The 20,304-nt window shown below is 39.8% G+C and overlaps 1 protein-coding gene across 4 annotated transcripts in view; it reads right to left on the bottom strand.

Moving 5' to 3' along the window:
• Window positions 1-20,304, bottom strand: part of LOC117492337 (ras-related protein Rab-26-like) — a 99,342-nt gene that overhangs the window by 30,857 nt on the left and 48,181 nt on the right. For all 4 annotated transcript variants that reach the window (XM_034142526.1, XM_034142523.1, XM_034142524.1 and 1 more), the window contains one exon: window positions 19,961-20,071. In XM_034142526.1, coding sequence (XP_033998417.1) covers window positions 19,961-20,068 — 108 coding nt within the window. In that variant the 5' untranslated portion in view covers window positions 20,069-20,071. The remainder of the gene's footprint in view (window positions 1-19,960; window positions 20,072-20,304) is intronic.

Raw genomic sequence — 20,304 nt, 5'->3', positions numbered from 1 at the left:
TGTCTGCTCCTCACTTTGGCCTCTCCTCCTCCAGAGGATTACCCCTCTGCTCCTTCGCCTCCCTCCGTCTTGCCTTCTTAGCGAGACATTCCTCTGGTCGCCACTTCGACCGGCTTCACCACACAGCAGTGAGGCTCAGCCAAATGGATGTGAGGTTTCCCCATGTCAGAGGGTGACTCTAGAGAACTAGATGCACTAAGGTTAAACTACCTGCCATCAAATTGAATTAAGTCGAAATTAAGGCAGGGTTTGGTTTATTTAAACATAACTGCTGTGCTGCTGTTATTGCACACATTTTTTTTATACCATTGCTATTTACTACACATTATAGTGTTTATTGGGCCAATTTGTCCCTGTAGCCCAATTGCACACCTGGCCTATGAAAGGAAGTGACCTAAATAGATAAATTATCTCAGAGGCGTGAATCTGCCGCCTGCCCTGTGCCCTCCACCTCATTGATCACTCCTGATGCAACAACTGGAGGAGCACTACATATTTTTGACCTACACTGTCAGACCAATGATACACTACACATCTTGCCCTGTTTAAGGAGGAAATTAGGGATGCAACTAAGGATTCTTTTTAAGGATGGGTATCGTTAAGGTTTTAACGGTACTACTACTTTTATCGATACCTCTTATCGATCCGGTCCTTTAACGGTACTCTTATCGGTTCTTTTGAAGAAAAAAAAAAAAGGTAAATTAACTAAACAAATTGTAAATAATGTGAACTTACAGAACTGTAAAATACAAACAAAAAACAAGTATTTACTGCAAAAATACAGTGGTACAGAGCAACACAGGTGGGGCAGACGGGTATGCTGCAAAAGGCCTAATGGTTCTACTGGAGGAAAATTAAGGTATACACAACATACCCGACGTGGAAACGTTACTCGTGGATGGGGCAACAGAGCTACAAGAAAGACAGTCGAAAACGGTGCACTTTTGCTAAATGTTTGGACAAATTGCTCGTGTTACCGCCCTTAAATGCTAAACTCTTATTGCACTTTTGGCAACGAGCATTGTCCACATCGACACGGGTAAAGTTGAACCACACCTTTTAGCGCTTAGTTCTCTCCGCCATCTCCGCTGTGTGTTGCATGCATGTAGCAGCCACGTGTGTGTGTGTGTGTGTTGCATGCATGTAGCAGAGCGTGTGTGTAAACTCCGCCCCCTCACACACAGACAGGAGAGAGAGATTTTTCGTCTGGATTGGAAAGATCGAAAATACATCACAGACACATTTTTTTGTCTTATTGCATATAAGAAACGGAGTTGGCTAAACTAAAACTGCAATATAATGTTTATGTAGCAATAATACATATGACATATGTTTTGAATGTCTCCAGTACCGATAAAAAGACCGATAACGTCGGAGCTTAACGGTCCCTAATTATTTTCCTTATCAATTAATTTGCAGATTTTCTCAATTAATCATTTCGGTATAGAACATCAACAAGTTAAAATTAAGTTCCCTGTGCCTAATGTGGTGTCAATCTCTTGGTATACCCAAACAACATCTATTTACTAACAAATATAAGAAAGAAAAGGCGCAACATGTCACCTCTGAGAAGCGGTTATCAGAATGATTAGTCTTTTTTGATTGGAAAAGATTAAAAGTAAATGTGTATGCCAATAGTTTGCGGCAGGTCGTAAACCAAAGTATTGGATAACGCATTTGAATCAGTAGAGTACCATCCTGAGGGAGAACACAAATGTCTGTACCAAATCTCATAGCAATCAATGTTATTTATATCATTTTGGCATCTGCTTACTAGGTTAAAGAGATATATTATCCTCCTCATCCTCGGATGCATGTAACAAACTGAATTCAAGTCCATTCAGAAGTTGAACTATGTTACTAAAAAACACAGATGTTTGTGTTGTGGTGTGGTGGTGCTGGAGGAAAAGGGATCATCACAGTCTGTGGGATTCATCCTCTGGGAACCATGAATATAACATATTGATTATACAATCATGGGCCAACTCTAGAGTGGCTGAACATGACTGTACATTTGCCTATGTTTTGTCTTCAACGTCTCTAGAGGACATGATTCTAAAGTAAATGACAGTCCTGGACATATATCACCACATGAATCCACCACATGCATTTCCTATGTTCATTGAGCTGGTGATGTCTGAAGAAGTTAGGAGGTCATGATGTTTTATTAACCACATTAGGCCTCGCACTATGCATGTGGGGAATACATCACCTGGTGCCACAGCAATGCTCTGAAGCACCCCCCCACCTCCCATCACCATCCTTCCTAAGTTGTTCCTGCGAGCCGCTGCTGCCCTTTTAATTCCTCGATCCCCGAGGAGGAACAGAAGATATTCAACCCCGACGAGTTGCTGCTAATCTCCCAGCCGAGCACTTGGAAAGAGATACGGCCTTAGTTGACGTGTTCGGTTGATTTACCTCCCCGAGAGTCCTGAAGGGGAATCTCATACATATTCACAGACAAATCGAGCTGTAGTTCGTATGCCCCGATAGGGATCAGAGTCTCAAAAGATGGTCTCTCTGTTGTTGTTGTTGTTGTTGTCACTAAAAACAACCTACAATGTGATCGGAGGCTTCATAAATATTTAGTGACCTCGAAAAAGATGCTCATGATAGCACCGTGAGGATTGGGGGGGGGGGGGGGGGGGTAAGTCTGGCTTGATTGCATTGATAATTATGTTGGATTTGTTAAGAGGAATTACTTTAAATCAACCAGAACAGGATATAATGAGAGATTTAGTGAGAACAGAGGCTGGACTGAGCAGGATAAAAAAAGTATCCGGAGCAGCTTGTATGACTAAGCCTACTGTGGTAAGATTAACAGGTAGGCTTAGAGGAATTAAGTTATAGTAGATTAAAGACCGTCAATCAAACATTTAGCAACACTGTCTCCACTTTAAACACTTCTTCAAGCTTTAATATCTTACAAGCAGACACAGCTCAGCCATGTGTAGTTACAATTTACAAAAGGGACACCAGAGAAGCTTGCACCACCTTCTCTTCAAATTGTATTTCCTCCAAACATAACAAATGTTTCAAATTCACACGCCAGACACTGGATGTGAACCAGTTAATCTTTCCACTCCAAAAGTTACATGAGTGAAAAGGCAGTAAGTACAGAATTACTGTAACAGCACTTCACAGGTATAATCAATCACAAATGCACAAGGAGCTTTAAGAAGGGCCTGCAAAGTGTGAGCCAATAACACATTAATAGAAACAGCTTGAGGCAAAGAACAGGAGCATGATGGCCACAAAAAGATTGCATAAGAGACAAATATACTGTACCGATTAAAAATAATGAGAAATAATCTACAGTTTATAAGCAGCTGTACCTCGATATCTCTTCTTTTTTCTCTGAGAGCTCAATGGTGCATAAGGCAGCCGGGCCACAACACACACGTCAGAAATCAAAGTAATGGGGGAAATAAGTTAAGAAGTGAGGGCGAGGGTGAGGTACAGCTCTGCTCTGCATTCAACCCAACTCCCAGCTGTCAAGGTTTCTAAGTCATGCTGACACAGACAAACGCATACTGGAGCATACTGTACCCACAACAACATCTTCACCCTCCCTGTCTACAGACCAGAGTTTTATCAGCCCGTTTTGATGGTTATCACAGAAGAGTGCATTCATTTCTGTCATTTGATATAACAATATTAATTTCATTTGACCTGTTGTAGATTTTATTTGTACATTTTCTTTAGATAAAAGTACCAAGATAGTACCGCTCAATCCTATTTTACACCAAATAAAAAGCATCTCCAATCCTCTTCATCCCTTCTCTCCACCTTCCTTTTTATAGCACGCTTTTTGTTTTAGCTATTTCTAATTTCAAAGTCTATCCTGCCATTATAGAGATTGGCTTTGCTCCAGTCATTTTCAGCCCATATTCAGATCATAATCAGCAAACCAGTGCTAGTTATACATCCTGTAATAACGTAGATACAAAATGGTCTAAAAATGGCCTCATCTTCTCTTCTCAAGATCCTGAATACATTGTCATCAGCATTTTAAAACCACAAGACACTCTTAAGTACTTTCATTAAAATGCACTGAGTATTCTCCTGGAGACAGAGAGGCAGCGTAATAAATCACATTAAACAAGACCCATAAATATTGCAACCTACATGTATAGACCTCATGGGATTCATTAATGTGTTACACTTAAGGAGCTCAGATCATAGGGTAGGAAAATGACCAGGATAAGAAGAAATGTTTTGTGTTCATCCGTCTGCTCTCGCAAAACACTTTCCAGATTTTTACTCCAACGAGCATAAAGCACGCTGTCCTTTTTTACATCCCTCCATGTTTCAGATTAAAGCTGCTCCTTGGAAAAGCCGATGGTTTGGATTTCATTTGTTTACTCTAATCTGTAGAAACACTTGGTGTGATCAAAACTCAGCCATTTTGTGTTGCTGTATTATCGATGTTTTACAAGACTGCCATGAGGAGGTCCTAACAAGAGAATCCATCCCTGAATAGACTTCACTTTAGTGCCTCTACATTAACATTACAACCAGATAACAGTTTGTTGGTATACGTTGTGTTGGTATACGATGTGATGGTATACGATGTGATGGTATACGTTGTGTTGGTATACGATGTGATGGTATACGATGTGATGGTATACGATGTGATGGTATACGTTGTGTTGGTATACGATGTGATGGTATACGTACTGACTGTTAATGTGGAGTTTTTGATCACTAGTAATGCTACAGTGTTCATCTAGGAACAGTGTTCATCTCTGATGTTGTGCAACCTTTGATGGATGAAGGAATTTGAATGTGTTATACTGTATGTGTACATTGTTTTTTTACGTTTGCTTTATAAATAGTTTGCGTTTGTATGTTTATTAAAATCTATAAATTATATTTGTTCTACTTTATTATTTACTTTTATTTATTTTGTTTACCATTTAGTTATCACCATGTGTACTTGCATCTGTTTGAGAGAAGCCTAATCACGTTGAAATAAATGAAATTCAAAACGGCAAATTGTAAAATGGCATTTATTTTCTGCTATTAAGCTTGAAATGAGCCTTAAATATCTTTAATGGATGAAAAAAAGTGTCAAAATCTATATATAGTGTGTCCTCGTAAAATGTGATTTTTATGTTCTGGCATCTTTGTTGAACAACATCCATCTCATCTTCCTTAATGTTTCATACCATTTCTGTCTTTCACTCCAGCGATGCTCCCATATTAAAACAAGTATCTTCACATCTCTTTCATGCCCTGGTTAAATATTCATGGTGCTCCTCAGGGCTCGCTCTCTGCGTCTCAGTGACATTAGGGCAGCAGGTGGCAAAGCTGCTTTTCATTAATTACAAACATCTCTCAAGGCAGAAATAAACCCCTACCCAATACACATACTCACAAGGTAACACATGCACTCCGTTGAACACAGTCAAGTTAAGCGGAATACACTTGTATTGAGGTGTGAGGCTCGTTACACACCAAAGTAGAAAGAACATCTCACAGCAAATCATAGAATGAGAAATAGAAACAATTACTGACATTGCAACAACAACAAAAATGTAAGTTACCTGTACTCACACAATCACTGCCTGTTTTTGTCTGTGCAACTGTGCCTCTGGCTCTTACTGTAGCTCCAATGTCATCCTAATTTAATTCATTTTTCATACAGTTAAAAAAAACATGACTGCCACTTGATGGCATGATGAAGCTTGGCACTGTAATTTCACCCACTCAGAGGAGGTAGGCGTGCAGACAGGCGGGTGAAAGTGGATAATGGAGAAATCAGTCAGCCACATCAACTATATAAACTATAAATACAAAATGTATAAGGCTGGAAACAAGTGAAAGACAGATGCATAAATACAGCCATGTGTGTGGCAGACTGTCGAAGATATGCACAATGACAGAGGAAGTATCACAGAGGAGCGGAAGCCTCCAGAAGAAGATGTAATCATCGAGTCAAAGCTTGATTTTTATGATGGGTCCGCTATCTTCCTCTCACATGCCAGCGCTGCCTCTCTCCCTGCGGTCTTATTTCCCATCTATTTATATATTTTTTCCATCTATTATCTAGTGCTTGCTCTCTAAAATGTGCATGACAGACACACATGATGGTATCTGAAACCTTTCTCTGTCATAACATTCAAAGGCTCATCATCCAGAGGTTTATAGCGGTGAGACAAAGATTACTTATGGTATCAAAGCTCATTAAAGCCCCAACATCTACAAGGACTACAAGCTCAATATTTAAAAAAGGCAAACACAGAAACCTTAAGTCTCACCTCCTCCATGTCCTCAGGATCAGAAACTCATTGGACCAGCCTTTGGTCAATAGTAGTAGGGAGACTCAAACACAGAACTCCATTAGCATCCTTCAGTTTGTCAAGACATCGACCTTTCTGCTTCCCTCATTAGTTCAATTCTATTTTGACTCTGCTCATCTACAACATCAATACAAAAAAAGATGATTAACTTAATTTTGGAACAAAACTAAAAACACTGGGTGATTAAAATCAAACTTTAGCAAAGGGCATGTAGTTCTCCAAACTGAGTCCCAGCTATGACTAACCTTCACTTGTTGCATGAGTCACTCTCAAAAACATGACGTCTGAAGACTTTCAGCCACTTGAAAATGAACATCACACGTCAGCTCGGGTGCAAAAAGCAAACTACAGAGGGTTTTGGTTTTTTAAATGTCACAAACGCATTGAATCTTTTCAATTTGTCCTAAATAAATCTATTTTTAGAGTGCCATCACTAAGGATGGACAGCCTTGAGTCAATGTTGCAAACACAAGATTGCTCACTCAGCCTGCCTCAAGTGTGTGCTTGTATTCATGTGACGCGTGTGCGTTTGGTTTGAGTCAGTTTTGTTCAGTTAAACACTAGGACTGTAACTACCAAACATTTGTATTCATAATTTAAATGACAATAATTTTCTCAGTCAAAAATGCACAGGACCTTTTATCCTACAACACATGCTGACATCATCAAAATGTAGTTTATTTTGTGTAAAGACCAAAAGATTTTCCATTTACCAGTGGTCGAAAGAGTGCTTTCTAAAAGTGCTTTTTGGGCAGAATGGCCACAGTCTGTTTTATTATAATATTAGATTTGATACTGTTGAATGGTTTTATTGGTTACAATCAAAATATAATGTTGTTCTTATAAAGTCTAAATCTGTAGCTAATAACTATACAGTCAAATGTGGTGGTGTATAGAACAATATTTCATCATAAAATGTATTAAAGTTTGAAAAAATAGTCACATTTTAGAACCTGCAACCATAAATCGCAGCATTATAAGTTAAAATATAAATGAATAATCTTTAAAAAAAAATTAAAAAAAACAGCTCTAATCCACACAAACGCACTTTGGTTAACGGTGCCAACTCATTCATCAGTCCGTTCCTCCTTTGCAGCTTATATTTCAAGTATTGTTCTCACTGTGGGGCAAATGACCCCAGAGCTTTACAGAGAAGCTGCCTGCACTGAAACAGATTGCCTGCATCCTAAAACATGGGGGCATCAGACGGTGCCAGATTTCACGACCAATATTTGCCGACAGTGATGTAAAAGAGGCAGCTAACAGTGTCTGTCTGCGGGCAGAGGAGAGAGCCAGATGCATAACAAGAGCCGCCTGCCTGGATCTCCCCGGCTTCATTAACAGTTCCACATCTGTTGAGCATTGTCATCGTGTGAGTTTGCATATTGTGTGCGCAAACACGTGTGTATCATTGACAGCCACTGCATGTGCTACTGGATGTGTTACTAAATGGAATTGAACAGAAACGACACCAGCATCTCACTTCATGATTTCACACGATTCAGACAGACAGCTTTTCAAAATCAATCATTTATTGTTGGAGAGATGAAAATGTAACAGACTTTCAAGTTTAAAGTTTTCACATCGCACACACACTATTTGCAGCAGATGCATTCTTTTACAAATCTTTCAGTTTTTTTCCCTTCCCATCGTATCTTTAGAAAGGTAAAAAAAAAAAAAAGCAGATATGTCTCTTATTCCAGCTCAGCGGAGGTTGGTGAAATCGACTATCTAACACTTTTTCAACCCATTAACCTTCCAAGCTGTTATCAATGCTATTGATAACACAAGGGCTCAGTCTTTCAGTGTAACCATGAAACACTGTTCACCAGAGGTCAACCGGTCTACAGGTAATACAGCCGTTGTGACGATTAACGTTTCTAGTTTGGATGATTGGCTCCACAACACGAGTCATAGGTCAGGCAAAATCATTGATGTTTACAGCTTAAAGTGCCTCACATCTAAATCAAAGTCTAACCTGAATCAGAAGAGAGGCCTGCAACATGTTCTATGTATACCATATATCCTTTGAGGTAACCGAGTGCATCATTAGAGCACGATATGGGCAAGAACATATTCAGCTGCTCAATATATTTCCAAAGACATGTAGCATGTGAGGTAAGCATGTAATGTGTCCTTTTTTGGTCATTAGACTATAAGATTTAGAGCTGATTCTGCCCCTGTTACTTCATTAACCCTTTCTGCCTGCTCTCTGACGTATCTCCTCTCCCTCTGGCAGGTGAACACACCAATGGCGGCGCTAGGGGATGGCTACTTGGGCTCAAGCCCCGGAAGTTTTCTGAAAAGCCCAGAATGTTTCACTTAAAGCATTTTTTTTTTTTTTAAACTTTCTGCTTCATCTACAGTATGCAAAATAAATACCAAAGTGAATTCAGAACAGGTGCACCTTCCCTAAAAAAGGAAGCCATCCCATCAGCATTATTTGGTTTTGATTCTGGTTAATTAGGCTGAGTTAGCATCTTAACCCTCCGAGACCCACGGGGCCGTATACGATCCCAAATATCACGTTGTGTTCAAAGCGTCATAACTTGTCAGCTGTTTCAGCCAGAGACATGCCGGGTTTTTCCTCTTAAACTACAGAAACGGCAATAAACAACTACTAATATTTTCATTGAGAGGCGTTTACTTATTTCGGTGAAACGAATGTGCGTAAAGTTTTAAAAGTTGCAGATAGTCTTACCTTGATTCTGGCGCATTGCTTATCGTTTTCTGTTTGTTTTATAGATCTATTCTCATCCACCATCTTTGTTTGTGACGTAAAGAGTGTAAGGCCCAATCCCAAACCACTCCCTCGACCCTACCTGACGGAGTGAACTCCGTCTGTAGCCACACTCGCAGCTGAATGAGGCTCCCTCCTGTCAGATGGAGGGAGTAAATACAGCGGCAAGCTTTGGGACAAACTCCCCTCTCTCCGGCAGAAACAGGAAATGCCGTAACTGTATGTAACAACGGTTTCAAATCAGCTTCTCTTAGACAAAAAAAATGTAAATTAATAACTCAAATAAAACTCCAAACATCTTTCATTGTGTTACTTATTTGTAAAGCTCTTTTAGTTTTAAACCTGATGTTTATAAGCTTCTTAGTTTTTGCAACAGTCTGTAAATATACACAACTTTATAATAAAATGCACACATTTACCTTTTTCTAGACTAAACACAGGCATGATCCTAAGTTAAAAAAATATGAGGTTATCATGAGGTTGTTAACATCGCAATTTATCAGTGGATGTTTGCTGGAACTACTTGTAAACAGCGTGTTTCCTGACGGACACACACAGCGTTGAGACCGGTCAGGTAGGGCAGCAGGTGAAGTCAGCACCGATGCAGACTCGCTGTTTGAGGGCTTGATAGCCCACTCCCCCTCCACCCCGCTCCACACTCGTTGGTTTGGAACAGCACTTAATGTGGCGGACCCTCCGCGCGAACGCGCAAACGGAGGGGTAGTGTGTAGGGGTAGGGTGTAGGGGGCGGTTTGGGATTGGGCCTTAGAGTCACGTTTCTGAATCGGACACTGAGTGGATGCAGTCACAGCCAATCGGAGTCTGATTCAGAGGGTTGCCTGTCAGTTCCGTTGTTATGTGTACTGAAACGAGAGCCGGTATAATTCCACGCTCGAAAACAAAATAAAAAAGTTGGAATACATTATTTTAGTGTCTTAAAAGTAGACTGAGGTATGGCAAGGAAGTTTACTACAGCTGAGGCTTTGGAGCTGATTTTTCAAGGGGACGATGTCGATGAAAATTCAGACGAATCTGCTCAGCATGCCATGTGTGATTGTGGACAGGAACTGCCGAGAGAGAGAGAGAGAGAGATATAGATATAGATATAGATATAGATATAGATATAGATATAGATATAGATATAGATATAGATATAGATATAGATATAGATATAGATATTAGTGCATTTTACAACTTTAAGGACTTAATGATTATAATAAGGGCTATAAAATAGTTCATACTGGGTGGTTTATTTAGTTTTTAAAAAATTGTCCACTGATTTACAGACGTCTCTTTCCCCATGTTAGTCAACGGGAAAAAGTTGTTTTGGGCCGAGTGACGTCACAGACTGATACGGAAGGTGCAGTACCGCCGTTTGGACACAGAGTCCGGCACTATTCCTGGGGGCTTGATCCAGGGGCGCCGTGCCGTTCCGCTCCGCTCCGGAGGGGGTGTCGATAAAGCTGGATGTGCCCCCAGAGTGTCTTGCATCGCGACTGTATATATATCATGTGTCGTCTTCAAAATTGGCTGGACAAAAAAAAAATGACAATTCCTGGCAAAAAAACGCCCATGGACACTGCCCAAAAGAATGGGCATAACTAATGAACAGAATAAGTTAGAATCTTCTTATCAGTTCTGATACAATGATAATAAATGTGCAATTTTCTCTGTTGAATGTTTCTTTCAATGTTATGGTTAGTTATTTTTAATGAAAGTAAAAAATTCAAGCTCCGTTTTTTATTTATGGGCAAATATCCCCTATTATAGTGATACATCTCTAATGAGTGATATATATAATTAGCTGAGGTTGTGCTGATTTTTGGGATGTGTAAAACTTGATTATACTGTAAAGAAATGACAATTTATAAAGGCAAAACACAAAGATATACAAAAACGGAAATGTCCTATGTGGGTCTCAGAGGGTTTTAACATGAAGGATTTTTATTCTTTGGAGCTGTAATGTTCTTATATGTAGGACTGCAGTGCCAACAAGCATCACCACCTAAAGTTAACTTTAAATCACACATCTGAAATATTAAGCGAAGATTTGGCATTTTCATGATTCATTTCCCCCACCTCCACATACATACTAATAACACCCAGAAATAACATCAGACGAAAGTGTTGATCAATGGGGGCTGTCGGTTATATGTGAAACTCCTGCTGCTTTGCTTGTAAAGAGAAACTTGATTTATGCTTTACCTACGAGGGGTGAAATCTGTGGTCTAACTTGTTACACACAGGCTTCATAGTGTCTAACTGGCCATATCATTGGATCAAAATATCTAGAAAAAAAGTCAAATCTGATATTTTCCTTTAGCCTAAACCATTTGCCTATAGGCGTTGTGTTGGAACATTAATTTGTGTATAATTTAATGACAAACCCTACATTACATTTACATTGCCGTTCCTTGAGCCCCCTTGCTAACATGGTTTAAAAGCAACAGTCCTGAATAGAGACTGCATCTGATATGTGAAGCACAGTGGCTCTCAGATGTTGCTCCTGCCACCCATTACTCAGTGATGAACTGAGACCCATCCACTGTAGCTGATGTAGTGCTACAAGGGGAAATCATGAGATAAAGGACTTGTGTATAAGACAACCTACAAACCTACAAACATGGTGGGATGATTTAGTATGCCAGCTGGGAACTGTGTCCCTTAAGCCCGCCAGGGACATTTTATGGACCAGCACTAGATTGTGTTTCAGGTAAATCATTGGAGAAGGAGGCAGTGCCGTTTCAAAAGGTGCTGGGCTGCAGAGTGGGGTCTGTGATAACTGACTTCATCCCCAGAATGTAAAAAATAATCTGTTCATCCTCTGGAGAGTTTAAATGGTCTGTGACTAACTCGTTGGGCAAAATGTAATAATGTGGTGCACACCGTATGCCAATAGCAGTTGATGTATTGCACATTTTGTTCAAACATCAAGCAGGAGCAGGGGAGGGGATGTCAGAGGTCAAGGGTGGTCATTCATCTTAATCAAAGAGGGTGATGCAATTGACACAAGGAAAGCCTAGGTTTGTGCTTGATCTGACGATTATAAGAAGACCAAGTAATAAACATGATCTGATTCACCATAAAAATACTTTGAGAGAACATTGGGTAACATTCAAGAAGATAAACCATCACGGTGTAACACAAATAAACAAACAGTGTCTGAAGATAAATGAGAGTTTTAATGATACACTTATCAGGATCACCAAAGTCATTACCGTCTGCAACTATAAATGTTTTCATAGCAATCCATCCAGCAGTTATTATTATTATAGTTCATTTAGTTAAGATATTTATTCTAAAACATAAAGGGTTGAACCATGGGGCTTTCCAACCAACAAACTGAAATGGCTAACCCTAAAACAAGGTTTTTTTTATTTTTTTAAACTCCATCTTCCCAAGTCAAAAAATACATTTTTCATGTACAGATACATGAATTCTGTGGTTGTATAATGGCGCATTTCCACTACACGGCCTCGCTCGGTATGGCTAGGCCTCGTTAGGACTGGCTCACTTTATGGCGCATTTCCATTACAGTTTAGGAACTGGGGTAGTATCTATAGTAACGCAGTGTAGGCGGAGCCGTGACGTCATCTTCAATGAGAACCCCAGGAAAACAACACAGCCGTTAGCTGTTAGCACTCAGAGCTCACAGCTCCTTATATATGTTCAGAAACTAGACAAAAGTTAAACAAGTACAAACCACAGACTGCCTGTGTCATGGTGAATACAGTCGCTTCTCACCTCTACTGATACCCCTTTCACACCAACGGTGTTTCAGGGCCGGTTCGGTGCTGGTGCTTGAAAAGCACCGGGTTTTCCCCCCCACCCCCCATCATCACTGAATACACTTCAGCTGAGGGATGGGAGAATTGCTCCTCTCCAGTGTCATGAGGTGAGGTAGATTGTGAAGAGGGAAAGAGAAAGAAAGGTTGTTTTTCTGCCACACTGGAAATGAGCTAAGGCCTGTATGAGTAAGATTATTGTTGGCTTTCCTCTGAGCAATTCTACTTTTCCCCGGGATAATTTCCTCTTCTTTCTCCCGTTAATACTCATATATTCGAATTTCAAAGACAATTACTGTCTAAGCTTTGTTGAAGCAAAAAAGAAGACAATTTAACTGCAGTAATGGAGAAATAATACTCTGAAGCTGCCATTATTGTTTTTCAGTAAATAACATTTGGGACTCATTATGTTTACAGCAAAGACAAACTCATCTACTTCCCTACCTTTTTCTTTTAACTGTGGGATTTATTTTAAAGTGAGAAAAATATGTTTTCCTACAGGCTACAACAATTAAAATAACTAACAATAAATCACATATTTTTTGTTAAAGGGCCCATGTCATGCTTTTCCGGTTATTACCCGTCCCCTTGTGTGTTATGAAGGTTTTTATGTATGTAAACGGTCTGCAGAGTCAAAAACCCTCAAAGTACACCCTGTAGCGAGTAAAACTCTAACACAGAAAAGACCTGTCTATGCTGCCCCAAAACGCCTCGTTGGAGATTTCTAATTTTCCATTGTTTGCTTCCTGGGTTCTGTGATGTGTGAACACCCAAATCAACAACAAATGACCGGATTGGCCCAAATGGACCAATCCGTGGAGCACCTCACACACCAGGATCCCTTGGCTAACTAACAGGGAGTCCCCATTGACTTGCATAGAGCTCCCTGAACGCTGGTAATAGACGAGTTGGGATCGCGGAGAAATGCTCTCCGCAGACCCATTCTCACAGCGTTATAAACCTTTTTCTTACTCAATATCAAGCCACACTTATTGTTTTTACTTCGGCTGTGAGTGTTTGTGTGTGCTCAGGATGAGTTTCGCTTGTACTCGCTGTATCGCCGACCCGGAAACCTGTCCGCTCCTCGCAGCAGTGGCGAGCAGCAACGAGCCTCGCAACGTCCCGACCAATCAGAGCACACTGGGCTCACAGGGAGGGGGGGGGGGCAGGAGCTCCAACAAGCCGTTTAGGACAGAGAGTGAATACACATACTACTGTATACAGAGATGCTGTATGAGAAACCAATGTGATTTTGGAAAATTGCACAATTGAAATCTATTCTAGTAGACCTCAACAATGGAAATATGATCAGTAGAAATGGCCATGACATGGGACCTTTAAAGCCCAAACAGAATGCGGGGGAGGAAAGTGTTAGAAAAATGAATGAATGAGTGATATTGGCCCCTCATTTTGTTCAAATCTGATTAAAACAGCTGGCTGACATGTCAAATATATGAAGTGTTTGGTGACACATGGAAGACTTAAGTAGTTATATGTGGATTTGGTTTAACCCGTCTGTATTAGTTCAGCACCAAGGATAGCTCCCATCATAAACTTCAGCTCTACTGTAGACTGTATGAATAAAGAGCTCTACCCAGTAGTACCACAGTGATAACCCACAGGGGGAAATAGTTCCCAACAGAACAAATGAAGAGGTTTGACACAGATGTTGAGTGAATGACTCATGCATTGTTGGTTTTTGTGGGATTTGTTGACTGAAGGAATAATATTGAATACAAATGCGTCTTACTAGCTTTTATAGACACACAAAGCATGTCAACTCTCAGCAAAAAAAAAAACGCTTGGCAATTCCCATCCTCCTGTCAGACTAACGGCTCTAAAATGACTAACAACTACATCATTCAGATTCAAAAGCTTTCACTTCAATTATTTGTGATGGCTATATTCTTCACACTGTCTAATTTAGTTCCAAATCACATTGCATATTCTAATACGTGTGATGTCTCTGATGTTGAATGAACTAAGTCATTGAGTAGATTTGCATTTTGTTTCTATGATGTCTGTCTTTTAATCAATGATTGAGAAATTATTCTGTTGATCATGCGGATAGTTTTAGTACGTACATGCCGTTTAAACCATGGAAAGTCCTGAAGAGCTACGGATTAATAAAAGATAAAAAAGGAATTAAAGTTGCCTTCCACTGACAGGAAGAACCTACATTTTACACAAGATAATTAAATGTGACAGTGCAGACAGAAATGTAGAAACTACAGAAGAACATGTCAGTAGTCTATTGAAGTCATGACATCTTTATGCTTTTGTTTCAAAATCCATGCTTAACCTAAGAATTAGACAGCAAGCTGAAGCCTGAGGAACACATCAGATGTCCTTTTTACCCAGAGAGCAGACAAACAAACACATTTGGGTTCTTTGCACCCACATGAAGCTTTCCACATGCTGCCTATGGTCTCCTGATTGTAGCAAAAGGAAAAGAAAATCATCAGCACTCTGACTCTCTTAAGCCAAGGAGTGAAGGAGGCGCACAATCAGGGCTCTGCCCTCTGGTCAATCCCAGGCCCTTCTCCCATCAGCAAGCATCTATATTACCATGGCAACTGATGACCTTGACATCATGCTGCATTGTAGTTTGCAAGCGTGCAAAATGCTGTGCTTCTCTCTGCCCGACCAAAAGCTTGCTTATTTAGATAATGTAAGTGAATAACTGCTCTTTTTCATCAAGTCTGGTTCTCTCTGGCAAAATGTTGTAGGTGCAAAAACCTGGCCGTGATGACCGTTAGCACTCTTATGCAAATGGGGCATTTCCTTGATATGAAGCAGTTTTTAAGAAAAATATAAAAAGTGTTATGCTGTATCAAGTTAACTAAACTAAAAAAGCCAATTTTTATCTGCAAGTTCCAATCCTTTATGTATGTAATGGCGCTTTTCCACTGCAGGACCTATCACGGCTTAGTACGGTATGGTTAGGCCTTGGTAGGCCAGGCTCACTTTATGCTGCGTTTCCATTACAGTTTACCAACTGGGGTAGCAACTATAGTAACGCAGTGTAGGCGGGGCGATCAGCTGTTCGGCGGGCGGAGCGACGCTGCTTAAAACTGCTGTGACGTCATCTTCAATGTGAAACACAAAACATCAGCCGTTAGCTGTTAGCACTCAGAGCTCACAGCTCCTCATATCTGTTCAGAAACTAGACAAAAGTTAAACAAGTACAAACCACAGACTGTCTGTGTCATGGCGAATACAGTCGCTGGTTTATTTATGTCTGTATGCCGTTGTTGTGAGTGTGGACGGAGCATACAACGTTAGCTTAGCCTGATCGATCCGATCTCCATTCAGAAAACACGCATTTTAAAAAGGTTTTTCGCCTGCCGTCTTGTCTGCAGACCGGTATCAGTATGTTGTTACTTCGGCATCATTTTGAAACGTGTATTACAATTAAATCACGGTAAAATATGTTCATTTTGTTGTAGTTGTAGCCCCCTTGCCAGCGATTCTCTCTGACCATTCAGCAGTCGAGAGTGATTACGTCACTAGTTTAGCATATTCAGCCCGGTTGTTGGCCCGGTAAGAACCTCGATTTTGGAGGGCCAGAAAAAAGGTGAAAAAGTAGCCCTGAGCCGGAACTACCTAGTGGAAAAGCAAAAAAACACTTAAACTGTGCTACGTGCTGCAGTGGAAAAGCGCCATAACAGAATTACCCAACATTCACTGGTAGGTGAGCCTTTTCTTTTGATTAATTAGCACTCTTAAAGGAGGTGAAATAACATTCAATTAGCCCCATTATGTCTATGTTTCGTTGCCGTCAATGTGCCACAGGGCCATATAGAATGTTTTTTTTCCCCTGATTAGTGTTGAGCAGTTATTATAAACCTAAAATTAGCTTTGAAATAGACTAGAACAAGATGAGATCTACATGGAGTTAATACGATTAGGTGCAGTCTTGTCTTTCAATCTTTTCAATGAATTTAAGGCCCGTAACTATACTAAAATAGTGAAATGGGTAAAATAAATGAATATGAGTGGAGTTGGAGTATATTATATATTCTGACTGCATGTACTTTAAGCCTAACAAGGCAACAGTGCAGCTCTGTAATCCTGAGAACATGCTGAGGCTTAAACAAGATGAGACCACAATAAACAAAGGGGGAAGACAACCAGCATCTCCCAGCAGCTTTGAAGTGGGAACCGAATCAAATCCCCATACGAAGCCAATTGTCTTTCCCACCAACTAAAAGGGGTTAAAACAGTCTTAAGCTAAAAATAACATACATTCCCCGTCTTAATGTGAATCCTCCATGGGAAAACAAACACAACAATAACTGTTTTCCTACTCAAAGTCTTCTGTCAAACTATTCTTTGGTTAAGTCTGCACTTGTGAGCATTGGGAATATACTGTACAGTATGTTAAATACAAATATGAAACTAACTCAACAGTTTGACTCAGGAAGGATATTTGTGATTCGAGGGGGACTATTTCAAATCACACCTTAAAACTGAACCATTCAACAAGAAACCATGCAGAAGAGAATGGGATGATAATGACATTACTCATGTTACACGGCTCTGTGCGGCACTGCAATTAAATAATAAGTCAAGAAAAAGCAGAGTAAGCACCGAGCATTATGAGTTTTGTACTTATTCTTCCATTAGAAGTAAATGGTGCAGGCAAATATAGCTGATGAAGGTCTCCGTTTTTGCTTAGATAGGCCCAAATGCACATCGGGACCGCAGACAGTGTTATACTGTAAGAGACGTTGCATAAGCACATAAATCGACTGCTCATCCACCCACAAACTTCTCTAACCCACTCACAGTACATACACAGTGGCAGACTATGAGAGTATCTCCCAAGAGTATAAAAGATCAAATATTGCACTTACACCTTTTTTTTTTATGTGATACCTTGAAACTTTAAAAAGCCTTTCAAAATAAGTTTATCTTTTCATCACAGGTGAAGTTGATGGAAACAGTCACTAATTGATGGGCTTCAATTAAAGGTGATGAGGGATCAAGCAGTAACATGCTAAAAAAATGCCGAGATAGGTAGGGGAACTGTATTTCTGTTACACAAGCACAATACACAAGAGGAATTTCAAAGGGTTTCTTTGACTTCAAAATGATGCTTATTACGCTGCTATGGACAGTCTTGCACTAATGTACATTCACAAAGATATTGAAGTGACTGTTATTTTGTATATTAATTGTTGTGTTTTTATCTCAATGTGTGCACATGTATAAATGTCTCTGTTGATTGTGTATATGTGTATATATATATATATGTGTGATTGTGTATATATATATATATATATATATGTGTGATTGTGTATATGTGTATATATATATATATGTGTGATTGTGTATATATATATATATATGTGTGATTGTGTATATATATATGTGTATATGTGTATATATATATATGTGTATATGTATATATATATATATATATATATATATATATATATATATATATATATATATATATATATATATATATATATATATATATATATATATATATACACATATTTGTATTTTTATATTCGGGATTGTTGGAAACGGTATTTCGATCTCTCGAACTGAAAGATTGACAATAAAGTTGACTTTGATATATAAAATGATATCTTGTAAGACAGTAAATTCCCCATTCATGTTAAGTGCATTTAACTTAAATAATAATCCGTTATAGAATCAATGACAGAGACACAAATTGGCTATGAGTTCTACATCAAATTGCCAAAAAGAAGCGATAGTGATTAAAGCAGTAGTTGAGCAAACACTAGGGATGGGTATCGTTAAGGTTTTAACGGTACTACTACTTTTATCGATACCGCTTATCGATCCGGTCCTTTTGGAGAAAGAAATAAGGTAAACTAACTAAACAAATTGTGAACAAAACTAACATTGCTTTTTATTTAAATTAAATAAATAATATTTCACATCAAAAGAAACAATAATGTTTTAACAAATCGTATTAAATAATCTGATGACAGAACTGTAAACAGAATAGCTGAAACTTTAACAAAATAAATAACTCAGTTACCTAATCACTAACCCATGTTTGTATAATTGAGTTAACTCCGTGTGTTGCTGCGAGCATACATAATACCTGACGTGGAAACGTTACTCGTGGATGGGGCTACTAGAAAGACAGTCGAACCCGGTGCATTTCTCCGTCTGAATGTGGTGCACTTTTGCTAAATGTTTCGACAAATTGCTCGTGTTACCGCCCTTACTGTACATGCTAAACTCTTATTGCACTTTTGGCAACGAGCATTGTCCACATCGAGACGGGTCAAGTTTAACCACACCTTGGAGCGCGTTCTCTCCGCCATCTCCTCCGTGTGTGTGTTGCTGCATGTAGCAGCTGCGCGTGTGTAAACTGCCCCGCCCCCTCGCACACAGACAGGAGAGGGAGAGATCTCTCGTCTGGATTGGAAAGATCGAAAATAATCATAGACGCATTTTGCTGTCTTTTTGCATATTAGAAACGGAGTTGGCGACACTAAAACTGCAATATAATGTTTGTGTAGCAATAATACATGACATGTATTTTTTACATGTCTCCAGTACCGATAAAAAGACCGATAACGTTGGAGCTCAACGGTAACACGGTCTTTAATAATTCAGCCCCGGGCCCGTTTAATACCGGGGCTCGGTACCCATCCCTAGCAAACACCCAGAGATGTTACTGTGGCTGACGTGACCCTGTGCATGAGGTCACTGTAGAGCAGCAGGGAAGAAACTGTCTCTTTTTTTCCTCAACCCTGAGTCAGAGTGTTGCTCTGAGTGGTCGTCTGAGTGTCGGACACCCGAGTGTGATCATTAGAGAAGATGGATAAGTTATTTCCTGGCTGCCCATGTGGGACTACTAAACTGGCACACGAGAGACACGGTTATCAACCAGGGAGACTAAAAAACTAAAGCGTGTCAAACTAATTTAAGAAATCAATATCCTATCTTGTGAGACTTCTAACATGAGAAAGACTCATAGCTCTGGGGCATGTAAAGACACTGAATCGGAAAAAAATCCCATCAGTATAAATGGCCCCGTTTTACCAAAGGTACTAAACCTGACAGTGTGTTCTCATGCATGTGGGTGATTTGCAGGTTTCTGCTTGTTGTTTTGAGTTGCATTGATTGAAACTCACCCTAAAGTCAATGCCCACAGTGGAGATGAAGCTGCCAGCCAGGAAAGCTCCGTCCTTAAAACGAACTAGAAGACATGTTTTCCCCACACCGGAGTCTCCAACCAGCATCACCTGGACAGGAATACAAGAGGGAACAACTCAGACAGGTTTCACTGGAGGGCTAAACTAAGAAGCACAACAAAAGTAAAACTAGGGAGTGTGAGGGATAGAACTACGAGGTAAATCAGCCAAAACACTGTGTAGGAGCCTTAACAGCAGGGAGACGTTGCTTATGTTTAATTTGATATCAGTGTCTGGTTGTTTGTCCTCAGAAAAAAAACAGGACATTTGAATCATTCAGCTAA

Source organism: Trematomus bernacchii, unplaced genomic scaffold (assembly GCF_902827165.1).
Source record: "Trematomus bernacchii unplaced genomic scaffold, fTreBer1.1, whole genome shotgun sequence".
Lineage (NCBI taxonomy): Eukaryota > Metazoa > Chordata > Actinopteri > Perciformes > Nototheniidae > Trematomus > Trematomus bernacchii.
This window is presented reverse-complemented; position numbering and strand designations above follow the sequence as displayed.